At 29.9% G+C, this 12,192-nt stretch overlaps 1 protein-coding gene across 1 annotated transcript; it reads right to left on the bottom strand.

Annotated features, from left to right (window-relative positions):
* Positions 1–9,229: 9,229 nt before the first annotated feature.
* Positions 9,230–10,033, bottom strand: LOC114374568 (photosystem II repair protein PSB27-H1, chloroplastic-like). Its single transcript, XM_028332228.1, has one exon. The coding sequence runs from the start codon at positions 9,955–9,957 to the stop codon at positions 9,454–9,456; it is 504 nt and encodes a 167-aa protein (XP_028188029.1). The 5' UTR covers positions 9,958–10,033; the 3' UTR covers positions 9,230–9,453.
* Positions 10,034–12,192: the final 2,159 nt, after the last annotated feature.

A 12,192-nucleotide genomic window follows, 5' to 3' on the forward strand; every position in this document is an offset into this window, starting at 1 on the left:
TCAATGTGTATTATTGCAATGCATTTGTAGTTTTGTGACTGCAATTCCAACTTCTAATTTGAAGGGAGTGAAAATAAACAAACAAAGTTTGGAACTAAAGGGAAGAAAATGCCGTAACTAAAAGAAGATGGAAAAGTTTATGTGGAACCTCTTGGTTGAGCAGTCGCCTCCTTCATTTTCTGTATGGTTTTGGATGAGATTTGTAACAAAATCACAAGACATTTAAATCGTTTTTATCCTAATAAACCCTCAAAATACAAAGGCCAAACAGTTTTTTATGATAAGAATTTAATGGAGAGATGTCTTAGAGCGCGCCTTCGAGTTGAGTATTCAATGAGATTTTTTTTACTCCAGTATTCATATAAGATTATTCTTTTCATTTACACAATTATCACTTTTTTTTTCACGTGTAATATTTTTTATTGGGATTTAATTTTTACTTTTATTTCTTTATTTTTCATTTTTTTCTGCTGTTATAATTTTTTATATTCTATTATATAATTTATTATATCTCTTCCTCTCTTTTGTTCTCCTTTTCTTTATATATTTTTTTCGCAATATAAAGAAAAATACTGATACTTTATATCTCACTCTGCATTGTCAACGTAACAACGGATTTTTGTGGTAATTGATTATTGTATTCTAAAAAATAATTCTAGACTTAGAGTTTAAAAGATAAATTGATTATAGGCCAGGATGGTCAATTATATATAAAAAAATCCATTTCAATGTGTTTCTTCAAAGAATATGACTTTAAAGCTTTCTAAATTAATATAAAAAACTTGGGTTGAGTTTTTGTGCATAGAAAAGCCATTTTAACGTAGTTTAAGCCTGTTATAATTTTAGATCATTAATCCCCACTATTTTTGGCAATGCATTAATCCCCGATATTATTCCTTGTATATATCCGTGCCTTACATCCCATGGATATATACCAAAAATTAATATTAGCCGTAAAGCCTAGAGGGATACTAAAGTCATATGAATGTGAATTTGATTTTAATTCAATCTCAAAAATTAGTTTATAGGATGAAAGTTGTCCCTTATTTATATACTTTATTTTAACTTTATTTCTAGCTAACATAAACTTAAATTTTTTCCAATATATTTTCTCAAGTCCAACACTTTTAGGTTTTGTGTGTGATCTTTTTGAAATAATATTGGATAAACTCTAATATGATCTTATGAATATGGATTTGAGTTTAATTCAACTTTAAAAGTTAATTCATAGGATGAAGATTATCTCTCACTTATATATTTTATCTTAATTTTATCTCTAGTTAATGTGAGACTGAGTTCCTTTCAATATAAAGTCTCCTGTTTTTTGCTCCAAAACATCCCTATACGGCTATGCAAGTCCTCTATGCTATTGGCTTTGCAATAAACTAAGAGAACTGGACTTCACCCTTTTGAAAGCTAGCTAGCAAGGGATCCGCACAAAAGGATCCATGTAAGTGTCAACTTAGTTGTTTTTATAAGTTAAATGGTTAATTGAAAGTTAAAAAGAAGACTTAGAAATAAGCTGTTTGAAATATGCACTAATAGTTGGGGAATCATACAATTTGTAAAAAAAAAAGTAATAATTTGTTTGCAGAAAAACATGATTAATTAATAAAAATTTTAATTTGAATCACATTTTTTTCTTATTTAAAGAATTTGAGTTCAATTCCATTTATATCAATGATATGTTGGCAGCTTTTGTATATTAAATTATTAATATATGCTAAGGGTTTATATTAACAAATATAGTTGTTAGAGAAATGTTAGTGATTCTTTCTCACTTTCTTTCAAATATTTTCTCTATGATTAGTCTAACATCTAATGTTTATTTAATAAAAATTAAATTCTTTTTTATTAACTAAATATTAAATTGTTTATATACATGTTAAGGGTTTATACTAACAAATATAATTGTTAGAGAAATGCTAGTGATGTTCTCTTTGACATTTTTTTGTTGATACTCTCTCTATGATTAATTTATTGAAAATCACCAATTTTAATAAAATTTGTTTCCCATTTAATATAAATAAAAAAATAGAAACATTGGTATTATCATGAAAAATTTGATATGGGTTTAATATAAAATTTGATATGTATTGTCATAAAAATAACTACAAGAAATTGGTTGAGTAAAACAAGACAAGCTCTAGCATCTAATACATAGCAAGTTCAAACTCTATTCATTTTCTTGAAGTGAAATAAATTTAAATACATCTATAATTGTTATTGAGCCTTCGACTTTTCCTATCTTGAATTGGATATCATTCAGTTTTCCTAAATTTTAGTTTCAACCCAAAAAGGAAAATCAGTGCATTAAAAATTACTATATAATATTTATATTAACAATTTATTTTTTTATAGACAAAATCTATACGGATATAATTTCGATATCTAACATTTTTGTCCATTAGTAAATGTTTTTTTTAGTGACAGAAAAAAGTGGATATAAATTAAAACAAAAGAAAATTTAGAATGAGGGCTGCCCCATCTTAAGATTAGAACACATGCATATTGAACCAGCAGGATCCCAACCAATTTAGTTGACGCAGTTTACTTCTACTAATTGTGGCCAATCATTGTTGGCTGAAAAGGTGAATAATTTAGCAAGATGTGTTATTAGGCCATGAATGTTAAATAATACTACAAGGTATCCCTGTCTCTTTTTCCATTATTAATTCCTGTATGTAGTGGTAACGCTGATTTTGGAAATAATTTATAATGTCTGGAGCATATTTTGATTAAACATTTTGATGGCTCTTCCTGCCTTTCGTTATTGTGAGCTTAAACACCTGAATTAACAATCCCGCGCATATAAAACAATGAGGAATGCTAGTATTCTTTTATATTGGTTTTGTTTTTTAATTAATGTTTTTTTCTGATTTATATTAAATGAGAAGTCAAATTTATTAAAATTGATAATTTTTAATAAATTTCAATCAATTATAAAGAGAATGTCCGAAAGAAAGGATCAAAGACAGGGTCGCTGGCATTTCTCTAAAATAATTAATTAATCATTGAAATCTAACTTAAGCAAATTAAATGGGAAAAAATTAATATTAATCTCTTGTAACCTGTGATAATTTATTATGCAAAGTTGCTTGTAATTTGTGGCTTTTGTAAATACATTTTTTTTTTTATGTTTTGCCGAAATGTTTTGCATAACTAAATTAAGTTATGCCTTTGATGATATTACATTTAATTTTAAATTAAATTAAAAATTATTTCAATTCCATTTTTTTCAAACATCAAAAGCATTTTATTTTAAAAATTAAAAATCACAACCACCTCAAACTTCGTTTGATTATACTCACATTAATACTTTATTAGATTTTTTCATAAAGCGAAATGATCATATTGTTACAAATACTGCTGCACAAACTCGTGTGATGATGTGGGATATATATTTTTGGTCATATTCTCTAATGTTATTTATCCATTAATTAATATGCTGCATGGTCACTATCCTATAAAGGATAAAGTTAAACAAGTAGGATTCGTGCAATTGTATGGGAGAAAATTTCTTACCAAATAGCAATGTCGTTTCCAAAACTCTTCATACATGACAATTTTATCTTCAAGTATAATTGGTTAGTGGTAAGTAGATATTATATTGACGTTAAATCAGTGTTGGAAGAATTGGACATGACTGCTAGCAGTAGAAGTAGAAGTTAGAAGGAAGCCATGCATAGTCTTTTAATTTGGCTGTTTATGGTCCACCTAAAAGGGCCTGAATGACGCTGATCATGACAATTTAGTTTCAGTTCTACCACGTGTTTCAAATGGGAAAATAAAAAAGTATATACCACAAAGCCAATAATCTTGTACTATAACCATAGTCTTTTATTTATTTATTTTTGCTATGGGATTTGATGGTCTGGGTAGTGTCTGAGGCCATATGATATACTTTTGCATTCACAGATAGATGGGAAACGAAACGTATAGATACTAGGTAGGTTTCCCATGCCAATAGAAACTAACAGATAGTCTTTTTTTCGTATTTCTGTTTTTTTTTTTAATTCTCAAGTTCATTAGAGGAAAACTAATCCGTAATTTATAACTTCAGCCCATTAATCAGAATTCTGTTAAATCATTTGGTTTTATTTGTTATTGCATGAGTTGGGTATCTTTTGCACTCCTAATGAATTTATTTGCCGATAAAGTAAATAATAATTTTGTTACATCCACCAATCCTTAAAGTAAAATAAAAACTCATCACCTAACCAATTAGATAAAATAAACAACAAAAATATGTAATATCAACTTAAAGTAACTAAAAATATCTCAATTTCTAAAAAGGGGGTCTCTCATATATTAAAATGAATCAACTCAAACATCCTATAAGCGTTGCTACTGCTAAGATCAAATGCTAATGCTTTTCCTGTCTTGCATAATGACAAACGTCACAAGCATTAAAATTAGGAACTGAAACTTGTGAGCATTTTTTATTCATTATCTACATTCGACTATGGTTGACTGATCGAGGCAATGTATCTTTGTTTTCTGCACACTTATATTCCATTTATATCACCTCCCACAAACGTTAGGTGATAGGTAACGTGATCCTTGAGATTGTATATTGATCAAGAATATTTTCCTAATGTGGCCAATCAGATACGGAAGCTTAAACTTTCAAAGTTCAAACCATTCTGTTCAGTGTTCCCTGTGTTGAGTATATATATGGCCAATTAATTTTGCAACGAAATAATTGGTGGCTCATGCAAGCAATTGGAAGCTAAGGCACCGTATCTATGGTCTGACTTTGATCACACCACCTCGTTCTTGTATATATCATGGGGAAGTCAAGAATTGAAGTTCAATCACTCACATCAAAGGGATTTACAATAGTCATTGATCTTTTCCAATGCCCTTTCATAGGGGAAAGTTTTCAAAAGGAATGGTTAGTTCAAGTGTTCAACCAGTGGCCCCGTGCAAAACCCACGTCAGATGCTTCAAAATGGTTAATAAAAAAAAAGGTTACACCCTTTTTCTTGTAAGAAAAAAAAAACTATTGCAGCTGGATGGAGAGAACAATTATGAAATGCTATATATATATATATATATATATATATATATATATATATATATATATATAGTACAAATGCATCACTCATTATCATGTTGCATCGAATATATTTAAGAAACAAGGGTTAATAATTTGACATAGGACATGTGACATAGCACTATCCATATGACATATTGCATCAGATACCATTAAATGAAGATCGGGCTATAATTTGAAAGTCATCAGGCACCAAGAGTTAAGTGCTAATTTTAGTGGGGATGACTTGCAAACACTATATACTCCTATATGGGGGAAAAATATATAATAATTAATTGCTTAGGTAAGATTTGCAAATATCTAGCTAGTTAAATGTCACAATATTAAATGCATTGAAGTACTAATATCTAATGTCGCTCAATACATGGGAAAACAACATCATCATCCTATTTTTTAAAGAATATTGTGGCCTGAAGTTTATCAGCAATGTGTTTAAAACTTGCTATCCAAATAGATGGTGTCCCAACTTGTTGCCTAAACAAAAGGTTGATTGCAAAAGGCGGCTACAGGAATAAGAGTAAGAGTTCTAAGGGCGATGTGGTAAAGGCCTAAATGGTCTACTCATATAGGAGTATATAGTGTTTGCAAGTGGTTTATTTTAATTATCATATTGAGCCAAAATATCTATAAACTATGTCAATAATTTTAGTACAATTTTTCTTTTCAATAATCATGTTTTTTCTATTCACAAAATTTAAATATGATATTTTATTTACAAGATCCAAACCTAATTTTGCCTATACCAATATAATATTGGTAGGTAAAAATGTTTAGTAAACATCGTTTTAATTTATGCGGAATCTATATGATATTCTAAACCACGGAAACGCAATTTGGGGTACCATTTCAAAATGGACGCAATCAAGGGAACGGGTCATATGCTACAAATAAGGGGGATTTGATCGGAGATGATGGGCCGGTTGTTCCGTTCATTAGGTCAATCTTTCAGTTTTAGTTAGATCTGCTTTAGATGTGTTAGGTTATTTAATATGGGGCACTTATTCAATACAGCCACAGGACTCATATTTTTAAACGTGTTTCTCACTTTCTCTACTCCCTCTTCCTATAACCCCCACCAAATGTTTAAAATTATAATCTTACTTTTGATTATGATTATTATAATCTTACTCTGGAGTGTAATCTTACTTTTAATTTTGATTATTGTGTGGAGTGTGCAGTGTACTGATTCCAAGCTTTGATTGGTGATTCACATTTCAACTTAGTTTAGTTTCTGCCCTTATCTAGCCAAGTTTAATTTGGTATGAACAGTGAAAGTGTTTAACTACGTCGGTCCATATTCAACGGTCTGGGAGACAAATTCATAAGATATTTATGAAAGATTTGGCCATTTTAGTTCATGTATTAAAGATATGTCAAATTGTTGATTTTTATAGTTGCCCTTTAGCCATAGGTAAATATCTACAAATAAAAGGTCCATAGAAAATATTTATTAATTATAGTGTTGCTGACAAGGCCACGATGCTTGTTCATAGTAAAGAAGCCAATCAAAGATTTATCTTCACAAATTTCCACCTGCCCATGGTGTTGGACTCGACGGGGAATAAGGGAATAGTATTCATTTTATTTCAAACTAATTTTCTTCATAAATTATTTTATATAAATAAACAAAAATAATAATTAAATTAAAAAGAATAATAATTTTATACAATTAATTTTGTATCATCATTAATTCATTTATAGATGTTATAATTCATCATTAATATACAAAATATTTAAGTGAAAAAATAACTAATGTTACATAAAAAAAATAAAAATATTTTTTATAAATAATTTTTTTCTTTCACGATATAAGATAAGATTGATCCAGTGGGTAAGGGAAACAGAAGAAGAGAAATTATAGATTTAATTTTTTCTATTAATAATTTTAATAAAAAATAATTAATATTTATGGATAAAAAAAACTATTGGAACCGAAAGCGAATTGATAGACAAAAAAATCCTAGTAAAAGGCAACGAGCAGCCTCAGTGTCTCATCTCACCCATTAAAACGGCCAAAAATATAATTAGCAACTTTGAGGCTTACGCCTTGTCTTCCTTGACTTTCCAATCTCCACACATTTCGTTTTTTACGAAACCAGTTGAATATATAAACTCATCTTTTTTATATGACCTTAATATTTTTCTTCCATTTTTTCCTCACCGCAGAACAAGCCACCTGAAGGGTCAAATTCAAACTAGAAGGTTTTAAACAGTCCAAGAGAGCGTAAATCAAAACCTGAAAACTGAAAACAATTTGGCCCTAAATTTTTACACAAACATTTTGAGACCTGATAAAGTCGTTGCTCGAAACAGTTACCGATCACGAATTCACGATTATGGCAATATTTGAATCTGAGATGTTTGGTTAAACTAAAATAATAACATATTTGTTAATCAACTAATGTAATTTATATTTGATTAAATTGCAATTTTAGTCTTCATATAATTATTAATCCATGATTTTGATCTTTGTTTTGTTTTTTGAAATTTTGATCTTCATATTTAAAAAAATCTATAATTTAGTTCAATTTTTAAGTTTGCATGTTTTTATTCTTTTATTTTGGTTCAATTGAATAATAGGTTTATTTTTTTATGAAAATTTTAGACCTAATATATTCACACAAGATATTATAAAAAATAATTAATTAAAATATAAAAATAAAAGATTTGTTAGAATTTTTTTAGAAAATAAAAATGATTCAGTGTAAAATCATCCAATAAATTATTATGTATGATAGATTTTTTAATTTTTCTTAAAAATTATGCCTACCATGTTTTTTATTTTTTTATTGATTGATAATATAATTTCTTTTATACTCGTAATGCATGGAAATGATTTTGTTTTAAAACCAAACAAACTCTATCTTGTTTTTTCTTTCTTTCTTTAAAACTGCACTCTTAAATATAGTATCATTTGAAAACATATACATAAATACATGTGTGTGTGAAAATAGGTTTGTAAGATCACAATTATTATGTTCACATATTACTCGGTTTGTGATTAGTGTGACCCAACACGTAACTGACCAGTTGTTTAGATTTGATCCAAACATGTATTGACTGACAATGGGCTTGTTTTCTAATGACTTACGAAAACAGTGTACCTGTAATTACGGGTACAACAATGGATTGGGTTTTGAAGAGGTGCAAGCAAGTAACTTCTGACTTTAGTAAGTTCCGCTAGCACCCTGTTACCAAGAAAAAAACGTTAAAATTTTGGCCACTCAACTTTAACTTCAATTATAAAAATTAAAAAGGTTATGTAACTGAACTTTATGATATTTTAAGATATTACACGAGTTAATTATTTTAAAAGAAAATAGTGTACGCATTTATTTTAATTTTATATTTTCGTAATACTGAAATCACAACTATAAAATCTGACACAAATAACAATTAATCTGGATGTTAACTGATACTTAACTTTTTTGAAAGATTAATCTCATAATTTCTAGAAATGACTAAAATTACAAAAAAAATTATATTAACAAAAACTAAAAATTTAGCTTTTAAAAAAAATGGATCAGAAGAAAACAGTGTTTAAAACTGAAATCAGTGATGCAGCTCACCAATTAGCAACAGTCATCTGCCAGCATGAAAAGTAGAAAGGCGTACATACAAGATACAGTAAAATCATCATTTATGCTATTAATTTTGTTTAGCTGGAAATGTTGTCCATTGCAAGATACAAAAGTTAACATTTTGTACAATACATGATTACATGCAACACATCTTTAAAGATCACAATTCACACACCCTCAAACTCAAGATACTTTACAGAATCAAGTGCATAGAAAATAAGATGAAATTATCTATATAACTAAATAATAAAAACTAAAATCATCAAACATATCCTGACATGCATGGAGTTGTTTCAATCTAACCACTAGTTTTGTGTTCAGAATATGCATTACACTATATATTTAGAGACACTATGTTCAAAGCAATCTTACTTAATTTGAACAGGTTTAGTTATAGAGAAAAATATCATTAATCTTTTAAAAATATGTAAAATGTAAAAATAATCATTGAAGGACTTAGTCCAATTAGTTGAACAAAAGATCGGTGTGTTATTACAAATTTTATGAATAAAAAATGTAAGAATAATGGTGTCTAAAGTTTAAGAAGTTTAGAACTGAGTGAGACGAACAAATAATTGTAGTCGAATTAAAAAGGAAAGCAGATAATGAGCATAGTTGTGATCGATTGAATTTAGTAATAAAACTGCCTCCATCATGTCATCAACGGAAAATGCCTCCATATTTCTTTATGACTCTATGACTGCATACATGTATCTCTTCCCCTCCGAATAAACGGAGAAAGCGAGAGCCTCTTACAGTAACTTCAGTTTGATACATTACAAAGAAAAAAAAAAACCCTTTTTTCCCCCTCAATCATCTTCCCCTTAGAAGCGCCTTTTCAGCAGTGTCGACCTCCTCCAAGATCCTTGCCCTTCGTTTGGCGGGAATGGGAGCGGTTGGTCCGAAGCTAATGTAGTGTCCCGACACAGCGTTGAGCGCGGAATATATGTCCCTAAAGGAAGCGCGTCCAAGAAGCGCTTTCTCCCTCCTGTACTTTGCCACCCAGGAGTTCGAGGTTTCTCTCAACTCCGCTACCGCGGTTGCCACGTTGGGGTCATTCTTGTCCATCACGATTGTCGTCCTCACTTTGTTGATCACTTCCTCTGTCTCCTTCACGTATTCCTCGTCCGAGGATGCCAGTGCCGGGCTCAGAGGGAGCAACCATGTGGTGGTGATGATGGACAACAATTCCCGGCGGCGAGGGTGGGTGGTGGTGGATGGTGTGAGAGTGGCGGCGATGGTGATGGTGGTGGCTTTGGGCTTGATGGGTGAGAGTGATTTGACTGATTTGGGGGTTATTAGTGTTGGGGAGGCCATGGTGTTGTGAGAGAGTGATCAGGGAAACAAAGGTGGAGGTTTTGTGTTGTGGTGTTGAGAAGGAAGAATAGGGGTGTTGGCTTTTTGCCACGTGCCCTTATCGTCTTATCTTTGGTTTTGGTTTTTGGATGAGAAAGCAACCAATGGTTTCTAAGGTTTAGATCCACATTCTCACCTGTCCTCCAACAATTCCAACTCGATGTTAATTTTAATATAAGAAAATAGACTATGTATACAGTATAAAATCGTCATCTAAATTTTATTCAGCATAATAAACTTTTAATTTTTATAATAACTACTCTACAAATCATATTAACATATTTCGCTAAATATAACTTTAACCTCACACAATAGAATAAGAGGTAGCGTGTGTTAATAGAAAATATACATAATGTTATACTGTTATATAAAGTAAGGGAAGGTTTTGTAAGATGTAAAAGGAACAAATATAAAATAATTAATATAAGTATAATTGTAATTACATTCAGAAGTATTTTGTATTACAAGTCTTTTGTTTAGGGCCTGATGGCATGGGCACTGTTTTTATTTGTGATGTTCCTCCCCAGTCCGTTTCAGGACAAACTCAGCATTCCATAGACCGGAGGCCCAAACATTGGTGAATTGTTGCTTCCACGTTATTAATTATTATTGGGTTCATTATGCGTTAGGCTGAACCCAGAAAAAAAAAATACTTGTCTCTAAGTGAAAAGGAAAAGAAAAAAAACAATCGATGATTATTAGAACAAAAATGTTTAGAAACAAGTATAATTATCGAAGCTAATAGTCCTACAATCAAATTTCAGTAGACTTTCTATACTACTAATCAAATTTTAATTTCCACTTTGCACCGTATTAAAAGGGGCGAGAAGTTATCTCTCGTTCCCACTAAATGGAAATGGACCTCAATCAAATCAAAGCCTTAATCACTTTATATCCCTCTCCCCTTTTTTATACTACTTTATGCCATATTTGGTTTACCTTTTAGAAACTCCAAACCATAATTTAGGGATTTTCAAAAGCCATTCAAAGGGAGATTCACTCCGTGTCACCTCCTACTTACAGTGGTTTATTGACTATTTCATTCAAAAATTCATTTGATTTTCTGCTGATAAGCGTGTCTCAAGTTCACTTTATGATTGTCATTGACACATCTAACCTATTGGTTTTATTCCATATCTTTTAATACGTTCATAATTCATTATTATAATAAATACATAGCTCCCATTAATTAAAAAAGAGTGGAAGGTTGGATAGACCTAATAAGACCTAGACTAGAATTGGGAATTGATCGACAGTGGCATGCCAAGTACAAGTAAGTGGCCTGTCTTGCATTAGATTTGACTTATTATAAGCTTATATTTATTAAATAAAATACATTAAGAAGTTTTTAAAAACTATTTATTTTAAATTATTAAAAATTAAAATAAATAGACTGACTTAATGATATAAGTATAAAATACTATAATAATATTATCAATAGTTTTAATATTATTATTTTCTATACAATATTCTAAAATCATATATTTATTGAATTTTTAAAGATATATATTTGTGTTAAAATGAATTACACGGTAGTTATATAATTCACTAGGTGTATAAATTAATTACCATGTAATTGTTTCAACTTAACTATTGATCATGACTTTAAGTTTTAGAATTATATTAAAAATTCAGATAAAAACATTTACTGTCTATATAATAATCTTATTTAATTTAAATAAAATTAAATTTGAACTTTGGCTATAGACTTAATGTAATATTATTTTGTTTTATTTATCCCCTTCATTTCTTTGCCAAAACCCAACTCTCGGGCATACTTTCATCATCTCGAGTCACTTTTCCCTCCCACTAAAAAGAAAAATGAACAAAAAAAGCAAGTAGACCATATGATATTACACCTTATGGAAACCCATGTTTTCCTCCCTTCTTCCGGGTCCCCTTGGGAAAATAAGGAGAAAATGAAATTGACAGAATTAAAGCAACAAATGAAATGAAATGACCTGCTTTGTGAATAGACTCAACATTTTGTCCACATATTCATGTAGCCATAGGCCCTTTACAGATAGCAAGTGGGTTTTTTTAACTTGGAAGTCTAACATGTACATGCGTGTGTGTATCGTCTAATAGTACACGAAAACTGAAACGCAATTAACAAATTGGTGGTGTTTCATCATCAAGCTAGTCTGCATGCATCATTAGGATAATTGGATTCTACATTTTAAAATGTGTCCGGTG

Source organism: Glycine soja, chromosome 11 (assembly GCF_004193775.1).
Source record: "Glycine soja cultivar W05 chromosome 11, ASM419377v2, whole genome shotgun sequence".
NCBI lineage: Eukaryota > Viridiplantae > Streptophyta > Magnoliopsida > Fabales > Fabaceae > Glycine > Glycine soja.